Below are 25,167 nucleotides of genomic sequence, written 5' to 3'. Positions count from 1 at the left end.
AGGGCGAATCGCTCTAATTCATGAGTCGGTATCTTACAAATATAAGCAGTCAATATTTTGTAAACATTCAGAATTCTGATCATTTGGTTAATGTTCACCATGGTACGAGCATGCAAATCAAATAAATAATTATCAAATCTATGCATGAGTTTTGTAAAGGCTAGTATGTATAACCTGTTTACGCAGAGCCTCAAGTTGACTTCAGTCAAATTTGAACTTGACTTCATTTGTGTGTAAGCAGGGTCGTCATGTTTTGAACTCAACTTCTAATAATGACCAGAGTTGGTTTTTCTAATTAAAATTTGACTTCAAATTGTGATTTTGTAGTGTAAACAAACATCCAATTAGAAGTCGAATGGTTGTCGAAGCATTAAGTGAGGGTGTAAAAGTGTAATTTATTTTTGTTGAAGTTGACTACTGTTCTCTGCTTGGTGTAAATTTGCCACAAAAAAAATTTATGCTTATCCTTAGTTGCAATGATTTGATGTTGCAATTGAAGTTGCCTTGTCTCTGTATAAATGGGCAAGATTTGCAGTTTTAATGTGTACTCAGTTATCAGATGCCTACAGAACTGGAGTTTGAAAATAAGATGTGTCAATCAGAAGTTGCTTTTAAGCTTAAAGAATAATTTTCCAGGACAGTCTAAGATCACATTGCAGCTCCAGCATTACTGCTACTCAAAAGCATGTGTCTTTTGTCTATTTAGCAAATGGTTGATACCATGGACGAAAAAGATAACAGACCACATACAAGCAGTCAACGTCTCGGCATCACCCGATAACGAAGGACGATTGCTCCATGAAATGCGACAGGCAAAACTGCTACGCACTTACCACATATTTCTATGGTCTACGCGATGGCACGCAACACTATTGCATATATACGTGAAGGCCTGCAACGCTGGTGTGATTTTTAGATACTGCACAATTGAACAATTGGCCCTCGTGAATATGCGAGAATTCACAGCATACAATGCACGGGGACTTGGACTGTTGATACATGGGGATACATGGTCTGTAATAGTCTGTGGTTGATACTCATATTAGCCATAGATATCTGAATAGAGCAATATTCTGTTGTTTCAAAAGCTAGCACATTAACATTTAAGTAGAGTTTTGGAATTAAATCTAATACTGGAACTTACTTTTTGCAACTATTGCGACGTTGCGTCTGGAACCACCAGACTTCATCAGGCAACTGACCCGTTGGACTGGTCACGTGATAGACGGCTAGGTATCGACCCGATGGCCCGGTCCCATGCATGAGATAAATTGAAGCGAGTCCCCTTTCTTGTTCAGTGACGGTTGCTCAATGCGTTCCCAAATGGCTTCTTTTATGCCTCTCCTATGCCATTGTTCCTCCTTATCAAGAATAACGACTTCCTCGTTCTTAATTGAGTGTCCAGTGTCCTTTAAATGGAGGTAAACAGCAGAGTTTTGCGCTTCGTTGGAACTTGGTCTCCTATGTTGACCAATGCGGGTTTTTAACGCCTGTTTGGTTTCTCCAACATAAGCCGCAGAGCAATCGGTATCACCGCACACAACCCCATACACTAAGTTTGAGCGTTTGTCCTTCGGTTGCTTGTCCTTCACATTCACAAGTTTCCCGCGAAGCGTGTTAACTGGTTTGAAGGATGTTGAAATTCCAAAGGATTTGAAGAGGTTCTTCACGCGTTCCGAGATTCCCGAAATATATGGTATAGTTACGCGGGCTCTGTTGGTTTGACCACTCGCGCCTCCGGTCTTTGGCTCTTTACTCTTGGTGGCTTTGAGAAAGGCCCAGTCCGGATAACCACAGTTATTAAGGGCTGTTTTGATGTGGTCCTTTTCCTCGGGAACTTGTTCAGAGTCACTTATGATGGTATCAGCTCTATATTGGAGGGTTCGAATTACTCCCAACTTGTGTACGAGTGGATGGTGGGAACCAAACTGAAGGTAATGGTCAGTATGTGTGGGTTTCCTATACACCTTAGATGTCAGGGTACCATCGCTTTGAACAGAAATCAAGCAGTCGAGAAATGCAAGGGTATTGTCTTTGCACAGTTCTTGGGTGAATTTTATGTTGTCATCCACGCTATTGATGTGTTCGAAGAACCCGTCGAGCTCACTACGGACCAGTCCAACGTGACCAGTCCAACGGGTCAGTTGCCTGATGAAGTCTGGTGGTTCCAGACGCAACGTCGCAATAGTTGCAAAAAGTAAGTTCCAGTATTAGATTTAATTCCAAAACTCTGTTTGAAACTACTGGATGACTAAGAACATTCACTCATTTAACATTTAAGTACTTAATCTACAAACTTGATCCATCTGGCTACAAGTAAAACTTAGAATTTATCGCCATCATGATATTTGGATTAATCCTTCCATTTCATGCAGGAAACATTAATTTATGCAAAGTGTGACTTTATATGTGACTTGAATTCAAGTGTAATAAGGCTACTAATGACCCATCGGTCAAGTTGTAAATCTAGCTGTTTTGATGTGTAGAATACTAGGCTTACCTACATGTAATAGCGACTACATGCAGACATTTCTTTTGCTCATATTTATGTAATTATTTATTCATCAAACATTGGAGATCAATTTGAAGGAATCTGTCAATATTTAGTGGAAATGACGACTCTATTAAGAGCTGAATGATGCACCTATTTCTAAAAAGCATTTTTTATTCTAGTTACTTATAATAATAATTATACCTTTACACATCAGTATAAAGAAAGTAATGCAGTCAATTTTGTTAAGATGTTGCATTTTTTACTGATATCTTTACAATTATGTGAAATTAATTAGGGTTAACTCAGGATTATTTTCTCAAAAATGTATTGATACCAGGCATACATACAATGCATGTACTTACAACTAAAATCATAGGGCCATATGCATCTTCATATGCATATCTGGAATGATATGCCAATAAAATTTGATGTAGTTTATGCCAATAAAATTTGATGTAGTTTTATAATTAATATAAAAGCAGAGACTATTGGTTTTAATAATTGTTGTAGGAGGCCTCTACTGTGTCAGCTGTAGATATTTCAAGTAAGCTTACGTAGTTTAATCAGTCTGTATGCTTTCATCAACTACTTAATCAAATCAGTTGCTCATTATATATTTTTTATTTGCCAACTTGAACTGAAATGATCACAAGCTTGTTCACATATGTGTTTATTAGAGAGGTAGTATTGTATTGTAGATTATTGAAAGTTGCAGTTTGCTCTGCACAAACAACTTTATCAAGTTGAAGTACCACTATTCGGAAAGTCATAAATCTGTAGAATCTTGTTAACCTGGATGATCATAATGGCACTGACAGGAGAAAGTTAGTTCCAGGAAATGAGCGAGAAGTCCCCTTAAGATAGATTATATATTATTGTTATTTAGGACTATCTGGACCTGACATTAAGAATTGTGTGCTGCTTTTGAGAGACATTATGGGAGTCCCACATTAAACAATATAGTCACCTTTACACAAGTAAACATTGATTCCAGACAAAAACAAATTGGAAAATGCCTGCTGAAGGTGTTTTAAATAAATTAAGGAGGAAATTGCCCAACACTGCTGACATCATTTCAAATTCATAATATTATATTTTCCCTTAGCCACCATATGGCTGAAGAAGACCTGTAGATGCAGGCCACAAGCTATCACAGCTCTGCAAAGTATATATAGCAAATTTTGTGACTGTTGCTGATTTAAATATACTACTGTACTATCAATCAACGACCAATTTACCCCTGAACAATCTCAGCGGTAATATGCTGCCACAACCGATTCGATTAAGTTAAGTTAGCTGCCAAAACAGGTGGCGAATTCTCTGCATTATCCTCATCTTCACCAACATGATTGTTGTTGCATGTCATGATCATTATTTCATTGATATAACAATATGAGAAAAAGTACAAACTTATAGCTTTAAGATCTATTTTACACCAAAAATTTACGAATGTTACTGGCATTATTTCAGTTTGGTGAGGATAAGGTCGTGGTAAGACATGTGTGGACGATGGCTGGAGATAGTGTCAGATAATCCACGTGTGACTATACTGAGATCATAAGATATTTACCTGGATATTCCTTTTATATGACAGTGCACATTTTACAAGTAGGGATTTAATTTGTCTATATTTAATGTGCTCTGATAGTTGCTCATCCTTTTACTTGTAGCTTAATTGACAGTTGCGGTTGAGTAATTGCATTTGATATGAAAGTATTGATGCATTTGGCAGGTGTGATATGGTTTACAAAATTAACGACTTATTATGGCAAATGCAATGTCAACTTGATGAATCATGGAATGGGCTGGGTTCATCCAATGCCATTAATTTACATGATGTAGAATTTTTTTTTTTTTTAATCACAGCAGTGCAGCACTATACTTTTTATCCTTCCTCCAATAAGTCAATTATGTTATGATGTAGATATATAAGAGGCTGATTTTGCAACGATACTGATTAAAATATGACAAGTTTCACAGCTAAAGGAGCTGGGACACTCAAGAAATGCATTATGCACATGTGTGACAAAAATAAAAAATAAAAATGGAGCAGTGACCTCTTTTGCTTGCTTGCTGTTCTACAAGAAAGATCAACATTAGGCAGAGGCGCCGTATTCAACATTAGCTTTGGATAATTAATTATTTTCATTATTTTCAGTCCGACTTACTTGGGTGAAAAATAAATAAATAATTAGATATCTCAAGCTAACGCTAAATACGGCGCCTCCCCCTGATGAAAAGTCCATGGATGTCAATTCTCTATTCCTTGATAGCTCAGTTGGTTTGTAATACCGAAAAAACTTGATAGTTAGCATACATGTATGTGCTTACTATCAAGCACTTTTGAAAAAATGAAATTTTACCAAAGTCCTGCGCTTTACCAACTGAGCTAATGGGGTTGAGACACAAATTTGCAGGTTTACTTGTTCGTATATAACTAAGTATATCAATGATTTGCTCAAAACCCTTTATACACTTTTGTGGATAGGGATCTTCATGTTTGCATGTTTCAAAAGCGCTTGATAGTAAGCATGTATGCTAACTATCAAGTTTTTACGGTAGTCACCCGGGAGTCCCAGTTCAAATCCCAAATTCTTTTTTGGAAGAATGAAATGGAATCAAACTAGATGACATGTGGCAGGACTTTGTGTAAACTCCACATCTGCTTGTATATTTCCCTTAATAAATGCCTCACTAATAGACATCATGTATGTATATCATTTTCAGACCTCCACAATACCTCTAACATAGCAGAAGTGGAAATAATCAGTCTCTTGGAAGAGAAGATACCACTGTACAAGCTGCGGGCAGACACAGCAACTGGCTATGCCGACGATGATTGGCTGGGCTCATCTCTTGGCACTGTCTTGGAGGAAGGGGAGAATGAGGAGGAAGAAGATGATGGACGATATGATCTCTCACCAGAGATGATGGAGGAGACACTCAAGTATTTCAGTAAGTAATTCTCAGTCACTTGTATTTTTGTTGTGCTTTTTTTTTCAGTTGTCAAATTGCAGCTTTTGGTGGTAGCTTATTGACCCTATTTGAGCAAAACTCTCTCATTATTTATTTGTGAATTGATCTGATCCACTCAGGCCAATGTTGGAAATTTTGAATTTGAAATTATAGAACATGGTGAGCTTTTCAAAATATTATAACTTCGCAGCAAAGTATGTATGCTGATAATAATTTAAGCATTGCAAATTTAACTTTTCAAATTTTGATAACTGAACTCAATCTTTAACATTTGCCAAGATGTGCCTGCTGAGTGGATGGGATTGTGTCACATATATGTGTGAGGCATTCAGGCAAAAATATGTCACAGAGGTCTGGGAATGGGCTATAGACCTTTTTCCCTCTTTCCCATCATGCACTATTCCAGGGGGGTATGAGTGTCGCAAAATACATCATCTCCCGGGGAGTACAGAGTTATGTTCATTACAGTCTGGAATACGGACATTTCGACTGGTGCCTTCATCACAAAAAAGGAATCCCCGCTAATGATGATAATGGCGCCACGATCACTGATACCTTTCGGGGGCAAAACACAACATTTCTATGCCTTATGGACATGGTGTATTCACCCAAAAAGTTTCCGTTATTGAAACCTAACTTTGTATACATTTTATAGACCTAATGGTGAAAAACTGATGACGGGACACGCGGTGGTATTTTACCGGCGTCCGTTTCACTTTTTTTTTTTTCGGAGTTGAAAATAAAAGCGAACACAAAATCTCTTACACAGATGTTCTGCATCGCTCCGTAACTGCAGCACTCGTGTATTCAATAATTGCATAATTAGTAACATCGATGGTCTTTACGATAATCCGCATATATGGAATCAGTATGCCCATATTAAGACAAAATAATTGCAACGGCCTGGCAAAGACCATCGGATGCACACGATCTATGAGGTTGATGAACTACGTCATACCCCCCTGGAATAGTGCATTGTGGGATAGAGGGAAAAAGGTCTATAGTGAGAAAAAAATGAAAGGGTGTGATTTGTTTGTCAATTTACATATAATTCAAAATTTAAGGTAAGTAACCACTTCAGTTTTTCTCAACTTTGAAAACCTTATCCTCAATGATTATTTTTTTACATTTCCATAAATGAACATACTTTTAAACTTGACAACTGAATGTCCAATTGCAGGGCAACAAGGCTAGGTTGTACCAACTTCAATTGTATTGTCTTCATAGTCTTCATCAGGTAACAACTTCTACTTGAATGAAGGTGAATGCTACATGTACTCACACACCCATTTTACAGCTGTAGTCCAGAACTATGGATGCCACTAGAGGGCAGCATTCATTTGTCACTTTTCTTCAGGTTGTAATAATTATCCAGAGGGTGCATGTCACAGTAATTAGCTAGCGATAAATAGGCTTTTTATTGAGTTGAGCAGGAAAAAAAGTACAATAAAAAGGCCTTTGTTGATAATTTAATGTAAACAAAGGCTTTATTTAGTATTTGTGAAAATAGTTCCAAGAACATTTAAAATTGAAATAAGCATACAGGAAATATTTTTCATAATGAATTTTATTCTGTAAGCCCCTTTGCCTGTGACATGTGCGAAATTCTAAAAAAAAATTGCTTCAGCAAGTTCTGTGAACTCAAAACAAGGTCAGACTAGCCTTCATAACAATACGCTGGCGAAGTTACATAATAATCGGATTAACTACCATAGCAATAGGTGAAAATATTTTTAAATATACCGCGCTGCACTGATACGTTCACACGGTACCTCTTCATTGAACCATATCATGCTGATTACTTGCACCTGTAAGATTATTATCTTTGAAAAGACCAGTATTGTATTCAATCTATGATTGCAGACATACACAGGTGATGAGTGTAACCTGCTTGTAGTGCAGCGTGATATGTTCAAAATTGTTTTCACCTATTGCTATGGTAATTAATCCGATTAATTACGTAACTTCGCCAGCGTATAGCTATTTGAATTGATTGGACTCCACAAGGTGAAGAGGTCTGGTTTATGTTTTCATTGTCAAATTTTGGACATGCAGTTTTGGTGAAAATGATGAGCACTTGCCCACTCCTAACTAAGACTCTGATGTGATAATATAATTGACTAACTCATAAAATGCATCCTGATTAACTTAAAGTGTGCCTGATGTGCACACCACATGCACATACCATAAACTATGGATTCCCTATAGGTGTTGTCTTGTCTTTTATAGAAGGAACATCATATGTAGGCCACATTGCTTTGTAAATGTCAATGGTATATTTCACAGCATGTTACATATCTACATTTGCACTATAATAGTTGGATCATCTAAGCAATATCATAGTGTTCATGTGACGAATCAAAGATTGTTTAGATCAGTAGCAGACGTCAACAATGTCAAACATGAGTCGCCAGTATTTTCTTTGGTGCTAGGAAAAGTTTTGATCAGCACCTGTCTTTTAAAAAGTAGGAATATACCTTCCTGTTGAAGATATTTTCTGTGCAAATGGCATATACCATGTTACGAAGAGGAAACTTGTGGTCAACTGCTTCCAATGATGAGGAGGAGGATGAAGATGCAGTGGAGGACCAGGATGATGAAGTTTTTTGGGATACAATATCAGAATTGATTCATGAAGAAGATGTTTGTTTCAGTAGCGGAGCAAGTGATAATGATGCTGAACTACGTCTTTTAGAACTTGAAGAAGAAGTTTACTTAAGACTTGACTGTAAGTGCCTGAAGTCTTGCTCAAGTATTAAGTTTGATTTCATTTCTTATAGCAAAGTAAGGCATATGCATTGTTTTTTTAATTTGTGTGCAGATGTGCTGGGGTGGGTGGGTATGTAATGTGTATGTGGGGGTCTTAATAACCCAGTCCTGGTATCCACAGTTAAAGTGTGTTTCTACAGGCTAAGTTACCGCTAAATGGATAACGGTATCTTACCGTTTAAGCTGCTGTTTCCACAGACAGGTTTTTGCTGTTAGCGTGTTCATACCATTTGAGCTGAATAACATCATTTGACCTAAGGTAAAGGTAAAGGAGACGATCCTATAAACAGTGATCGGAGTGCCCATCTCTCTTTCATTGGCGATTGGGCCAGACTCCTCCATGAAATGTTGCTATAGGGGGATCGGTACACCTCCTCTACAGCGAGTCTGTTACCTTCCCACCATTTAAGAATGCCGGTACCCATTTAAACACCTGGGTGAAGAGGAGTAATCGAGATAAAGTGCCTTACTCAAGGGCACAACACGATGGCGTCGCCGGGGCTCGAACCCACAACCTTCCGATTATGAGTCAGTGCCCGTTCCGCTAGGCCACTGTGCTCCCTGACCTAACATAGGCCACCGTGCACATTTGACCTAACATGCCTAATATTGGTGTCAGTTCATAATAAAATTTGCATTTCTTTAGCAAACAGTCACACGTCCTGCTCCACTTCAGTGAGCATCCTTCGCAGCATCAAATTGGCCTTTCACCCTGCCTTTCAGTGATTTCAGCTTATTTTATTACTGATTTCCGTAGCATGTGCGAATCGGGATACACGCGCCACATTGGGGCATGCATCACACACTGCCTTTGTGCTATTATATTGTACGCATCTGCGTTCCGCTTTGAGCCATCCATAATAGTTTGGACTTGTTATGTTGCCCAGGCTGTTATTGAGGCTTTTGCCACGTCGTCCGTCTAATTTACCTGTTGATTAACAGCCATTTTGCCCTGATTTTGCTCGATAAACGGCATGTTACCGCTTCGGTCTATTTCTACAGAAAATCTACCCGCTTTGTCAACGGCAAAAACCTAGTCCAACGAGGTTTCTGTTGGCATTGAAAAGGCGTTGCAAAAAGGCATTGGAGGCTGTTTCCACAGGAGTGATTAACGGTTCCATACCGTTACCATAACAGTATTTGGCTCTGTAGAAACATGCTCACTGTTTAATCGTCTTATTTCTTCCCCATTTCTGTAGCAAAAATCAATGGTACCACAGTCAATGCTCAAACTTGTGGGTAAATCAAAGGGCCTCGGAATATGGAATATGAATACGGAATATGCAAAAAATGCCCTGTATCCAAGGAATTCATGTCAATGACATCATGTAGTCAGGATTCACCCGGGGTATTCCATTATTAATGAGGGATGACGACTAATTAAATTGAAAAATGCGAGACATTGTCAGCAATTAATGCAAAGAAAAGATAGTATTTTGTACACAAAATGGTAATGATTGACAATAATAACTTTGCACCATCTATTTTGAGGTCATTGTGTGAAATTTTTGGCCTCGGTATTTTACCTCGGCCAAAAACGAAACCCTCTGCGCAGTTATTATTGTCTAACTCACACACCCGTTTTACAGCTCTAGTCTAGAACTATGGATGCTAGTAGAGGGCAGCATTCATGTTTCACTTTCAGGTTGTAACTAATATTTATCCATGGGAGGGTGCACGTCACAGTAATTAGCTGGTGGTAAATAAGCCTTGAGTTGAGGAGGGAAATTCTAAAGGTGCATTGAAAGGTACAATAAAAAAGGCCTTTGTTGATAATTTAATGTAAATAAAGGTTTTATTATATAGCATTCTTTTTGTGAAAAAGGTTCCAAGAACATTTAAAATTGAATGAAGCACACAGCATAATGAATTTTGTTTATTAGTTAACGGAGTATTTCGTTTTTCAGTAGATATCCACGAAAAAAGTTTCTTCCCAAAATTTCAGTTGATTCCGATTTTGCGTTTGCGAGTTATGCATGATTATGTGCATTACACTGCTCCATAAGCCACTGTGTTTAATTACGTTCTGGTATACCAGAATGAAATTCAAATTTGATTTGATGATATCTTTGCTAAACGAATTAATCTGCAAGAAATTTTTATATTTTTAACAAATTTGCATGAATTTTTGAAATATTCTGTAAAGATTTCGTAATTTCAATTATTCTGTAGTTTATTGATATCATAATGAAGTATCATTTTGTTAAAATTGTATTGTTGTAGGCTTGGTATATTGATTGTTCACCTACTGCATATTGTCATTTACCAACCATTCCGTTTCTTTATTGTTAATTACATACAATGCAACAATCACCAGGGGGTAGTGTTTATCAATCTAGAAGTAAATTCTGCGACTTCCTAGTTTAGTTGTTAACAAAGTAATGATATGAAATGAAGAAAGCAATTATATGGGGAAAACATTAAGGTCATTTGGTGGTTTATTAAGGGTGAGATGCCCGAGTGGTTGAAGGACTTAGGCCATCAGGTATAGGAGGTTTCATGCTCTGTCTTTGGTGGCAAAACTGTAAACTGATTCTCCAGTTATAATAGGTGACTATTTTCATCTTTATAATGACATTTGAAGGAAAAATAACTAGAATAGTGGAATTTGTTGTGTATCAATGAAATACCAATTTTGGAAGGTGGACAGCATTGGTATATCTTTGACTTAAACTCAAAGTGGGTAATACAAAGAACAATGGGAGTGAACCCCCCCCCCCCACCCACCCCCGGGTGGCTAACTCATAAAACCCTCCTGATGCCCCTGATGTGCACTCCACATGTACATGTACCATAATATGGATTCCTTAGGTGTTGTCTTGTCTTCTTTAGAAGGAACATCATATGTAGGCCACGTTGCTGTGTAAATGTCAATGACCACTGACCAGTATATTTCACAGCATGGTGCATAATTATCTACATTTGCGCCAGATCATCTAAGCAATATTATAGCGGTCATTTGATAAATCAAAGATTGGTTGGATCAGTAGCAGAAGTTTACAGTGTTAAAACCCCAGTCACCAGTAATCTCTGTGGTGCAAGGAGAAGTTTCGATCTGCACCTGTATTTTCAAAATAGTGGTAAAGTAGGAATATAAACCTTCATGTTGAAGATGATTGCTGTGCAATATGGCATATACCATATTGCCTAGAAGAAACGTGTGGTCAGCTGCTTCCAGTGATGATGAAGAAGAGGAGGAAGAAGCGGAGGATGACCAGGATGACGATGAAGTTTTTTGGGATACAGTGTCAGAATTGATTCAAGAAGAAGATGTTTGTTACAGTAGCGGGGAAAGTGATGATGATGTTGAACTACGTCTTCAAGAACTTGAAGAAGAAGCTTACTTAAGACTTGACTGTAAGTGCCTGAAGTATTAAGTTTGATTTCATTTCTTATAGCAATATAAGCATGCAAATTAGAAGCCCGGGGGGATCACTCACATAACAAAGTGGAATGCATGCTCGTCCCAGCCCATAAAAAATGGACCCTAAATGGCGTAATCAGTGTGGAAAAATGTCACCCCTTATTGGCGTAAGGCTCTGTAAATCTTACCCCTAAAATATGGCGCAATTCGGCGTAAGAAACTGAAATGGAACCCTGAATGGCGTAAATTCTAAAACAAACCCACTGAAGTTGAAAAAATATACTCTAAACGTCGAAAACGTTACCTGAAAAGCACCCTTTAAAACGTTACCTGAAAAGCACCCTTTTTTTCTAAAAACGTCGACGCTGCCACAATGCCAAAAATCAACCCTTTGTTCGACGTTTGTGGGGACGAGCATGCGTACCACTTTGGTATGCGAGTGACCCCCCGGGATTAAAAGTTACACCACAGGATGTTATTGTTTCATTGGCGGCTTTTTGCGCATAACTTGTTATCTCTAATTTGGTTGACAAAGTCTTGCATGTTCTTTTAACATGATGAGGTGATTGTCAAAGATTCAAGTACTTAAGGGGGTACTACACCCCTGCCCAATTTTGTGCCTATTTTTGCATTTTTCTCAAAAATTAGAGCGCATTGGTGACAAGTAAGATATGTATATTATAGGGCAAGGACTACAACTACTGCACTAGAAATTTCATTTCAGCACAGACAACAGTTGTGGAGTTACAGTCAAAAATGAGGGAAAACCAATATTTGATCAATAAATCAATAACTACTTGCCTTGAGTTGCTGAATTTTCAGTGCAGTAGTTGTAGTCCTTGCCCCTATAATATACATATCTTACTTGTCACCAATGCGCTTAATTATTGAGAAAAATGCAAAAATAGGCACTAAATTGGTCGGGGTGTAGTACCCTTAAGCTGTATGTTTGGCAACAGTATTGCACAAAATAGCCTTAATTATGAAATGTGCTTCTTCGAAATAGGTTTAAATCGATTTTCACAAATAGATTACTATATGATGAACTTCAGGTTGACTGTTATTTCCCACAGAATTCTGCACTTGATTGAAGGTTGTAGGTCACTGACCCAATTGTACAAGTAGAAGGACATAATTAGATTGGATAGGAGGCAAGTGGCAGCTCTATCTTTGTTTGAATGCTAGCTCTACCAAAAGGTAGAGCATTGAAAAATCAGTATAGACTCATCTATTTGTTCCTCTGCACGGAAATCTTTAGTAAAAGGCGAAAGATTTATGCGTGTATTGCAGAGAAACCAGAGTAACGAAGGATGGACATCATTTAGTAGTCTTCTACATACAATATATTTATTCTATGGTGTCATTTGATAAGTCCGCTAAATTACTTTTATTTATCCTTCTATTTTATTTGTTTTGCTATTTTTATTTTGGAAGTATCTTGCATCATATTGTTAATTATAAGTAAGCTTGCCGTTGTCTACAAGAGTTGTCTACTAGCTCATTTTTTTTATTTAATCCAAAAAGTGATGTAAAATAATGCGCTTTGATCACAGTAGCCATTGTGTATTTTGCATATTCATGAGTAGATTGGAAGGAGGCCCTCTATAAATATAATGTGTTTTGTGTCATGCCTCAGCAAACCTGCATAACTGGCTTATACCATTCTTACAAATAGGGATCAATTTTGGTATAATCCTTCCACGCAATAATAAAGTCTTGTTTGTTGTATGTGACCTTTGAAGTATAGTATCATGTCTAATTGTCAGTCAGTTATGGCAAATATATTCAATTGAATATCTTTGGTTGTGGAGACATTTAAATAATAATAAAGTAAAAAGTACAGAAAATGAAACAATATAAATATTTTGCCACATTTTGTAACATGACAGAAAAGATATCATTACAACATCCAATGTGGTAGTACTGGTAGTTGATAAGAATGAAAACAAATTACAATTTCTTGGTACTCTTAGGAGTATGATATTGAAAGAAAATGTTTTCCGTCAATGTTATTTATATTCGGTTGAAGGCATTCTGTGTATTGAAAAAGCTTTGCAAATCATTTTCCCCATTATTTGCTTGGATGCAATTTTTTTAACTAAATGTCTAATATAAAACCAACCCCTTTCAGTTCTTGACAAATGAGTAATATACTAATAATACTATAATTATATTCCCTTTTTCCATGCATCAGCTAAAAATTATGTTGTGACTGTTTTTATAGCATTAGCAAAAGTACAAGGTTCAAAGGCTGACCAATTTACCAACATCAAAATGTTATAAGGAATATTTTACATTCAAATTGATAAAAGAAGGAATATTTATGCTGTGAATGTTGATCAGTTTCTAATGTTTTGTGAAAACTTTGTGGGAAAAAAATTGAACTCTGTGTGGCAGCATTTGATGTAACCAGTCGAGATAAAAAAACTAACATGAGGGCAGCATGCATTCCATTGCTGATTCAGGCCTGAGTTTGAGGATTTGAAAATCATACAACCCCAAATGCATAAATGGTTGATTCCATGTACATTGTCAGGATCCCACTTAGCTGGTGCATTATGATAGGGCAGGTGAAGCAGCAATTAGACTTCGTCCAAATCTTCATTCAGAATTGTCAACGATTTAACCAATATTATGTAATATACTCTGTACTTCATGTGTAAAAAATATTAAATTTTATGATTTAATACTTACACTATGTTCTGAAATTTCAATAGTAGATTTAATTGTTAGCAGTTTAGGGTTTGTTAATTGCTCCAGCCAGAGAAGATGAGTAATGCTCTAGTCTTATTACTGGAGTGTAAGTTGCTGTTTACATACATTGCCTTGCCTTATCAATTTACCTATATATTTGATTGATCCAACTGCTAAAATCAATCGCACCATTTGCATTAGAATAAAGTCCATTCTTCGTCTGAGGGTCGATATTAAATAACTGCATGCAATATTTATACATATCATGATTATTCCTTTGAGAAGCAGATAAAAGCTAGATACGTGGTTGAATACAAGGGGCATGTGTCAACTGCAGAGCTTCTGGTAAAAATAATGACAAATCCGGAAATATTCCATCTGGACCGAGAGTGCATCAATGCAGGTGTTCTAACTGTTCAAGGTCAAGATAGATATTAGTTCCAGTGATAAAGAGAAATCTGCATATTAATTGGTGACAGTCAATACCATAACAACTGAATACAAGGGAAACCGGTATTGAATACAGGCTGTCGGTGCCTTTTATCGTATAGACATCCTTCGCATTAACACCAGTTGGAATCAATTTGTTCATCAAGGTTGATTTCATACCATTTACCTCGACTGTGGAATTGTTTGGTGATGAGATAGAAGCACTCCTGAAGGGGATACAATTTGATATCATGGACGTAACATGAATTCCCTTGTACTTAGCCTCATGGCTGATGCCAGAGAGAGTGGTACAGAATCAGATGATGGTAAGATGTGTATTGTAGTTAGTGTGTTGAGGGTGTGGCACCAAGGTGTGGCACCAGGGTGTGGCTGGGGTGGCAGCTGCTTTCGGTGAAGAATTTGATGATTCAAGGTTGAACAGCAAATTGAGGTGTCAAGTTCACTGTAATTTTTATACTAAAAGAAAACAGATAGGCTATGTGAAACGCAACAAGCCCCCACCTTTACACATACAATGTTACTGTAACCACATGAGTTTTGTATAAGACAAACAGAAGAATGACATTCTGTAAGGCACAATAGCATAACATGCTATATAAATTGCTAGAATACTTAAAATGGCATGTAATTATTCATTATTCAAAAATTTATACATTTTCTACAGTGTATCGCAATAAAATTCATGGATGCTCTTATTTTGTTTTAACTCCAAGAGCATGTACACTGGTATCATAAAATTTAAAAATTGTGTGATTGTGTACTTTTGGGAGTTTTAGTAAAAATATAAGTATTCTGTAATTTTATTAGGACACACTGTATAGGAAAAATTAAAATAAATACTTTCAAGCATGAAAATTTTTGCAAAAGCTGCAATAAGCCAATAACACCATGTTTATTACTAAAATAAAATAAAAGAATAAAATAATAAATGTTGGTATTTATACAGCACCTTTCACATGTGCACATGTACCAAAGTGCTTTACATTTATTCCGCTGTCGTCATTAGAATGTGTCAGCTGCCATACAATTTTGGGCGGTACTCAATAGACAATATTCATAACAGCTCCCCATTTCACCCCTGGGTAGAGAGAGGCAAGTAAGGTAAAGCACCTTGCCCAAGAGCACAACACAATGGCACCACTGGGGCTCAAGGCAGTTAGGGTTAGGATTAGAATTGGGATTTGTTTGGTATTCTCTTACACAAAGGATACACCCAAGGCAGAGCCCGTACCGCTGCGCCAACGTACCCCATAAACTTTATTCTAAGAAATTTTTGACAAGCCAAAATGATTTTTCCTTGCTCTGGGGTCTCTATCAAACAGCACTTGTGCAAATTGAAATTATGAATTAATTTGGTTGGACTAAAAAATTTTTAATGTCTCTTTAAAATAAAGGGGTGGACAGAAATAGTGTTAGCAAAGTAATATAAAACGAATGTGTTCATATTACGTATACATGAATCATATTGAAAGCTGTTGTCCTTTTGTTAATGTCTGTGTTATAATTACTGTAAATAAAATGATGTTGATGTTGAACACAAACAATCTCACATGAACAGCATTCTTTGTTGATGACTCCAAAAGGCTAATATAAAATATTCAGATCTTTTATTCTTTGAAATTATGCCACCATTAATTTTTTAGGTTTATGTATACATGTATGTAAGTTGTTGTTTTTTTCTTGTTTTTTTCTTTATAAAATGAACAATAGCCCATGAGGAGTGACAAAGTTGTAGACCTGTACATAAAAATTAAACATGCCCTCCTTCAGCCCAAATCAAATTAATTTCATTCTTTTATTTGAATATCACAATAACTAGATTATAAATAGCAATATAATTACGTATTCCTGACTCATTCAAATTCAATTTTAGTTTTATTTTTACATGAATGAACTGCGAGTGCATTTATATTAAGTTACAAACCGAACTTAATGTTATAATACGCTCTGCAAATGCATGTAAAATTTTAGCTGAAACTTTTGAAATTTCAACTTGAGCTTGTAATTTAAAACAAAAATATTCTTTCTTTGTTACATAAACAGAATTCATCGAAGTAAATGTATTTTTTGAAAACCATCAACACTTGACAGTGGATGATGTTTGGTTTATTTGATCATCCAGAATACAATAGAAGTTTCATTTGAATGAACACTGCGCAATGTATGCCAACATGTGCATGTGTGACTCTGTGCGTAATGCGGATGTGAATCCAACTATGCCAACTCACATGTGATTGGTTAGTATTGTATCTAAGGTTGTGCATTCGTGTTGTAGTTTGAAATATGTGATTATGCGATCACGGTTGGATCAAGTACAGCTGCTTAGTTGAAATTCCTATTGTAATTTGGACTACCTCTTACAGGTGAAAATTTCATTCTTAAAGAGTTTTCTGAAGTTTTGTTTTTTCTAATCTTGAATTAACCTGATCTGATTTTTCAACAATTTCACATGAACATAAAGTTTAGTTTACAAACAATTTGACACACATAAAAACGGAAACCCTGCGATAATCAAGAAATCACAACCAGGAACTAAGGACTAGTAAAAACAATAGGAAAGGGGAAGTTGTGATTCTCAGTTTAGGAAATTAGTTCAACTCAGATGGAAAAGTTTTCAGAGTTGCCAGTGTTGTTGTTTTATGGTTTATATTCCTGCAAAACAGAGTTGCAAATCTCCAACAGGAAACGACATAAATAAAACAGACAGCATAATTGGTGTGAATATCATTTGCTTATGTATAATTGTATTTTCCCAAAAAAATTAATGTTTTTTTTGTCAGTGATTAGCACTAGCTCCGTGCTCAGTACTGTACCATGATGGCAATCCAACTCCACTGTTCATTCTGCGCTATGCACTCGGTCTCGCGCTCGCTGATGCTTCGCGGCGTGAGCGCACCGCAACCAGGGCATTGCGATCACAGGGAATTGAGCCAGTTCTAGTCAGTGATATGAATTGCATGGATTTTGTTGAGTTGCTTCATAAACTTTGGGCTTGAAATCTGGCAAGTGGCAATGCATCATTTTCTGTATGATGAACAAAACCACTGGAGGGTATAGAATTCTTGGCAGCATTCTTGAAACTTTTTTGACAAACAAATTGATTGTATGCAGTCTGTAAAACATGGGGTTCTTGTTAGAGGAAGTTGTGTTTCTACATGTATTGGTGCAAGACAAAGTCCTGAATTAGACGGAAAAGTTATACCCATGTTTCAGCATGGATAACAATAAATATGGTGTACCCACACTACCATATCATGATATTTATGGACACGCTCATAACCTAGAGGTGGCTCAGGATGACAATGATTTGGATTTTATTGAGTGGTATCTGTATAACGATTTGGAAATTCCAGACTTGGCAGGTAGGATGCTTGTTATTAAAGTATTCATAAATTGCTCATTTTTAGATGCATCTTTAATTAGTGTAGCCCTACTATATAGGGCCCTGAGAATCACCAAAGCCCAGTGAACACTCCAACCAAAAGCTTTTCTGGGGGAGTGGTAACTGGGATTTAGCAGTTCTCAGGGTACAGCGTTTTTATCCATTCCCACAGTCAAAAGGTTCTGTAGTATGACTGTAAAAGTACTCCTTGTCATCTTGTAGCCTTTTCTAACTTAAATCATTTTAAGCCCTTCCTTTAGTGCACATCATAAAATGTAAAATTCTGTCCAAAATTGAACGTTAATCACGTAATATTACGTGGTTATCAACTTGGCTTTTAAAACTCCTATACTATAGATCCTATTTATATACCTCGTCTATGACTAAACTTGGCAACCATCCTAAATACGTTGTTTGATTTCACAATGTTCATGGTACCGTAATGTGTCCTTTGAACATGTTGAATGACTAACTTAACGGGGGCATGCATGCCTAGAAACCTTCAACCCCTTCCCCCCTCACATTCACGACTGAAAATGCACAACTTGTAAATATAGAACAATGATACAATTCAGGATCATTTGCTAAATATCATCATAGAAGTATGGTTCATTGTATTTTGATAGAAAATGCTTTATTTGGGTGAAATTTTATATTTCCATCCTCCTTGAGCATGAAATCAAGCACTTTACAAATGTAGGTCTTGTGCCATAAAGCAGAAATTATATTACTTACAATAATTATTCCTTCCAATTCTCACGATAAGATCACACTCTGTCTTTCTAAAGTAGAACAATATTATTAGTATATATCTACTAATTATTTTTAAAAAGTGTCAGTAGATTAGACCACATGGCATCAACTTAGGATCTAGCAGTGAATAAAAATTCCTTTAAAAAAGGAATGGGCGCCCAACTGTTTGGATACTTTTTTTTTCTCTTTAAAACAATAATGTAATATTAGCATAGAAAGAAGTCCATTAATTTTGTATTTTAAACAAAGAATATACGCACAACATTTTATCCCGAACATATCAGAAAACAATAATAAAATAAAATCCAAGCAAATTGTGGTTTTATTTCTAAGCTGGGCATACTTTTAAGCAAAACAGTTCTGCGAGTAAATCTAGCAAGACCGAAATTAGACGCTCTTTGCAAAGTCAAGCCAAACAAGAGAAATGTGTCTGATTGGGGAAGGTGTTGTGACAATCCAAATATAAACTTAGTCCACCTCAAATGACCTGTAACAATTTGTGATTGACATTACTTAATTCACCTCGGATGACTTTGATCTGACATTCAACTTTTTCGTTCTTACACCAATCATATCCATAACAAAACTCTTACAACTTCCTGTCAACTCTCTAATTTAAAACTCTAAATTTCTGTCTGTTTGCCTTTTCTGTCTACAGTTTGTTACAATTATTATGATAAGCAAACATTGCTGGGTAGATAACAGGATTTAGTTATTTACTTAATCCAATCATGGAGGTAGTATAGCTACAACCTTGGCGAAAAATGTTGCCACACCTGAGCGTTAATTGGCCAACATCCTTCCCCGCTCCCCTATTGCAATGTTGATTTGGACAAAATCGTCATCATTTCTACATTACAGTCTCCCAACATTGGAAATGGGGGGGTGGGAAGGGGCAAGTGTAATCTGAATGTGCATTTGCAACTATTATACAAAATAATACGGAACTATCCCATATTTAGCTTCGATTATGCTTTTAACACCAGAACGTGCTGGTGTGGCCCTGGTGTGTCAACGAATTTCCGCCAGAGTTGTAGTAGGCTTACTACCTCCATGATCCAATCATGGCAATAACGTCAATTTTGGTCTTCAGTGTTTTAAAATACAACAATGTAGAACATGTATAATTAATATGCTGTGTTGTTTGCATACAGTTTTCCGCCCAATTGTGCCACCATAATGCAACTTTGGCAATAACCGCTATATAGATTCTATGGTAATTAGCAAACAAAAGCCATCAGTAGAGTCCTCGTTAATTGATTTTATCACTATGGACCACAATAGTCTCATCCCAATGGCATAGTCCAATAACCTCAATTACATTATCATAGTGCAAAATTTGACCTCAAGTTGCAGAGTATGAGTTTGTGTACCCAAATTTTCAAAGGATGAAAGTAGGCCTACAAATGTATTAGGGCTTAAGAACTGTTCCCATGATAGATGAGCATGTGGATCCTAGTGTATGGTCAAATGTCACCGTCTATCGGGTTTCTAAGGCACACGGTAAACTGGTTGAACCCATACAAAGGTCAGGATTTATTTGGTGTTTTTATAAATCCTAATTTTGTATTTTAAACAAAGAATATACGCCCACCATTTTATCCTGTGCATATCAGAAAACAATAATAAAATAAAATCCAAGCAAATTGTGGTTTTATTTCTGAGCTGGGCATAATTTTAGCAAAACAATTGCGAAGTCAATCTAGCAAGAGTGAAATTAGAAGCTTTTCACAAAGAACCACAAAGTCATGCCTATATTTTGGCGCCTCCGTAGAGGGCGCCAAAAAGGGAACCAGTTTAAAAGTCCTCATTAAGTTAGCATTATAACGAAGATGCATTAGCTGACAAGGATATCTCTAGTGATTACTTTTTTAAAGTAGAATTTCATCTTAAATTACAAAATGGTGCAACTAGATAGCAGAAACTATTATGAAGTTATGCTAGGCATTACACAAGATTTATCTGCCAGATAATAATAGGTATGAAATCAATAAGGCTAGCACAGGCTCCTGCTAGATGTCTTGTGCCTCTTATTTCTATAAGATAGCCCAACATAATGCTCGCTGGCAACACTAGGATCCACAACATTCTCATCTATTAGGGGCAAGGTTCTTTATCCCCAGTACATTTGTACATTTATTGAATGACCGTTGAAAATGTGGGTACAAAAACTCATACTCTGCAACTTGAAGTCAAATTTTGCACTATGATTGTATAATTGAGGTTATTGAACTATGCGACTAGAATGAGGCCATTTGTGGTCCATAGTGCAACTTGTTTTACATGCCGAGATACATTTTCAATCATAAAGACAAAAAAATCAAGTATTACATTTAGGCCTACACATAGGGCTAACCCTGGCTAATGTTGTATTTCCTTTGCTACTCAATAATTTCAGAAAAGGAATGAATAACATGGTTGCAGCAGTGAAGGCTCATACATTGTATGTTCCGGTAATTGAATAAACAAAAGTAGTTTTGAAACTTTCAACAGAAACTAAGGAAAATTTTCATTTACCTTGCAAATATTTTCGGTAACAAATAACATTGTTGTTTTTTATTTTATTTTTTGTTTAATTTATTTTTATATATTTATTTTAATCTCTTAAAAGTGATTGTCTTTATGTTGCTGCCTTTGTTATGATAGACAACTATGTTTTACATTCATAAAGCATATCAGCGTGGATACTGATATTCATTAAGTATACATGTACATGTATTGTATCCATGACAGTGTAAATATGAAGTGGTGACCACTTAAATATTGAATATGTGTCAATTTACAGAACACTTGATGTGTGACAGGTAGTTGAAAATGGTTAACCAGTGGCTAACCATTAGCCCAATAATTATAATAATTGACATATTTATAGCCCCAGCTCAAAATTCTGGGAAAATACACTAAGAGTTAGCATCCTCAGTTACCCCAATTTGAACCCAATTTTATTTAATTATGCAAATAGAAAATTTTTTTAATTGAGTGACATACATCTCATTTAGTATTGCCACAGATTAATTGGCATTTGTAACTGTTTGTGGAAAACAATATGTACAAATAGGATAAATTATAACTCTGAGCAGAGAAGATGCTCTGAGATTCTATTCTATTTTGGTATAACAGGAGTGGCTGCAAACTTGAGGTATATTTTTACATCTTCTTATGTTGTTTTTTCTGTCATTACCAGATGCTAGCCAAACTCCATACTAAAGCATGTCAGTATGGGTTGCCATGGTGTCACTATGGACACCATTGCATTTCAGTTTCTAGCTAGCTCTGACAGATAAATAATTATACTTTTGCCTCTCAGACTAATGGAGAGTGAAAATGTATGTAAAGCAATTACTGAATGAGAAAATTTGGGTTTGTGATATATATATAATATATATATATTATATATATATCAATAAGATTTTGCTCTACTGTTCATCAATCAAGTGATACTATATAAATTAGCATTATTACCATCAATAAATTAGTCAATTTTTTTGCCCCATAAATACATGAACATAATATTTACAGACCAACATATATGTTCCTTCCAGGTGCTGTATTTGACTCAGATTTCTGAATTTTCACAAAGTACTCTTTGATTTCTTAGATATTGACATTCAGGGAGTCCACCAAAGGGTTTTGTTTGTTTGACTGTGCCAAACATGTTTTTGAAGCATATGACATGATCTTGAAATTTATTTGAAAAATAGCTACATGTAGCTAGGCCCAGATCCTTGCTCATTTTGCTCCCACCTGTATAATAAGCCCATGATAAAAATAGGAAGTCTTCAACAACCAACCAGCCGAATGTTCTGATGTTATAATACATAGGTCACATAAAATTTCAAATACAGCATCTCACCTGATATCAACCATAGACCATTTTGATAGTCTATGATTAAACCGTTAATGGCTTATGAGATAGTTTAACATGTAATTCTTTATTTTACAATTTGTGTACGGTACAAAGAGCATGTATCCATAGCTATGTACCCATATTTTATATAAATGCAAAATACAACCTCTTCCCATTTGCTATTCGAAATACTGAAAATCCATCCATGCTATTAAATGTAATGCACATTGCCACTAATGTTTATTGAATTTTTGTGAAAATTACAGAAATGTGGCAAAATGTTGCTAGGAATGAATGAAATATTTTGTGTTCATTTGTTGGCCCACCAAACAAACCAATGAATCTGCATGGCTTAATGTATGCTTGAATATCAATGTGAGTGTACATCGTATACTGGCCAGTATTTGTACATGTACTATACATTGTATATTTGACCAGCCGTGACCACATAGTCAGTCTGTAATTTCCGCTAGCGTATTTGTCACTATTTCTGAATTGTTTACTAATTTTATGGAATTAATTAACTAAAAATATGGACTGTGGTTATAATATAGGAAAACCTGGTTGGTAATAATTTATGAAAGGGTGTTACTGAAGAGCACAATTTAACAGCCGATGTGGCGCTGCTGTGTGTGCACTACACATCCACACATGTGTGTTATATAATGTACAGTGATAAATCTGTACTGTTCAAATGTGCATGATGTACAAATCGGCGATGTACGTTAGACAATCTTGTGGTGCCAAATTTGCTACCATTTACAATGACCCCAATTTGGAATTGGGATAAAGACATTTACAGTGATATTAGATTACCCTAAACATTCCATATGGAGTTCTTTGATGAGAACATTGTGAGACAGTTCTACTATGAATGTGAGTATTATTATATCATATGGTCTAGGCAGGGATGGTTCAGAGTGACATGAATTACTTTTAGTATATACATGTACATGTATGCGTATAGGTGAATGAGGTGTAACCTGACGTAAGAAGTTGTGTGATTGTAACAGACTTGCCATGCTTAAAATACTACTAGCCTATAATTTTCCTTGTAATACTTGCTCACTGATACTTTAAAGGATGTATCATGTATGCCTACTAAAAAAAATTTATTCTCACTGTCACCGGCTCACAATGCAATGTCCTGTGATATTAAGTTGAATATTATTCACTATGGTACCTTAAATGTATGTATGTACTATGTATTGTGTAAAAGTGTTATAGACAGTCAATACATGTGTTATATGGGTAGGGCTAGAACAAAGTGCTCCAGAGTCCGCAGGGACCCCCGAACTTGCAGAAAATCTGAAAGTAGGGGGTCCGTAGTACTAGTTTGGCGAGTCAGAGTTGCACAAATGCAGCATAAATAGTATGTCTGCAGTAGCGCTAGATTGAAACACTGTCTGGGGGTCTGCAGGATCCCCTGAACTCACAGAAAATTTGAAAATAGGGGGTCCGAACTGTATTTTGGTGTGTCCGGGACCCCAAAATGCAGCCTAGCGCTACCTCAATGTATCCAGTTACTAGTATATTGGTTGTCACATGCAGGCCCGTCAGAACTGCTGCGGCAGGTGTGGCCATGGCCACACCACTTTTCAGTCTTTAAAAAAAAAAAAAAAAATAACAATATTTAAACAAAATAGACAAATTTACATTTTAAAAAATCAGATTTTTAATGTCATAGGTTTTCAAAATTACCCGGGCTTAAAGGGCCTTAAACCCCGCCGGGGTTTCACCCCCAGACCCCCACTTTCGGCTGCACCACTTTAAAATTTGTTCCGACGGGCCTGGTCACATGTCATATTTTGTTTTCCATGTGTAAAAAAGCGCTCTAGTGATCCACTAGCTAGAAAAATTTAGGATTGGTGTTGCCCAGAGATGAACATTTTGTAGACGTTCTGATCATGGATTATTAAATATTGAGGTTAAGTTTTCTGTGCACACCAGTGTTTACTCAGAGGCCGTATGTCTCAATTTTGGCCCAGTGAAAATTATGTTTGGCGCAAACAAATTTGCAATACTGTATTACAATTTTAATTTTAATTTGGGGAATTACTGAGACAAAATTGGGCCAATTTGGGAAGAAAATGTTTCATTTTGTGCATCCAATTTCCAGAGAGAGTAAACACTGGTGCACACTATGCGGAGTGCTATTCAGGTAGTTTCAGGGGGGGCACTCAAATATGAGAGTGTATGCATGTGTGACCAAATTTTTTTTAAACACCCCCTAAACATGCTAAACAAGTTTTCCTCTGTGTGAGCAATTAACTCCCTAAGCAAGTTTTTAGCGCGCTTTCCTAAAATATTTGACCCTCTGAACAAGTGTTTGTCTAATTTTTACCCCCTAAACAAGTTTTTGTCTAAATTTGACCCACTTTATACAAGTTTTGATGAATTTTGACAACTTACTTAAACAGTTTTTGGACTAACATTGT

General features: G+C 36.3%; 1 protein-coding gene and 1 non-coding gene across 2 annotated transcripts in view; one reads left to right on the top strand and one right to left on the bottom strand.

The window, feature by feature from the left end:
- The window catches only part of LOC140154847 (trafficking kinesin-binding protein 1-like), a 114,298-nt gene that overhangs the window by 20,616 nt on the left and 68,515 nt on the right, over positions 1–25,167 (top strand). Inside the window, 1 exon segment of the mRNA XM_072177490.1 lies at positions 5,222–5,449. Within this exon segment, the coding sequence (XP_072033591.1) occupies positions 5,222–5,449 (228 nt within the window).
- Positions 12,787–12,907, bottom strand: LOC140156113 (U5 spliceosomal RNA). Its single transcript, XR_011859478.1, has one exon. It is a non-coding gene; the product is annotated as a U5 spliceosomal RNA (small nuclear RNA).

This window comes from Amphiura filiformis, chromosome 6 (genome assembly GCF_039555335.1).
Source record: "Amphiura filiformis chromosome 6, Afil_fr2py, whole genome shotgun sequence".
NCBI classification, from domain to species: domain Eukaryota; kingdom Metazoa; phylum Echinodermata; class Ophiuroidea; order Amphilepidida; family Amphiuridae; genus Amphiura; species Amphiura filiformis.
The sequence above is the reverse complement of the archived record's forward strand: the minus strand, read 5'-3'. Positions and strand labels throughout refer to the sequence as shown.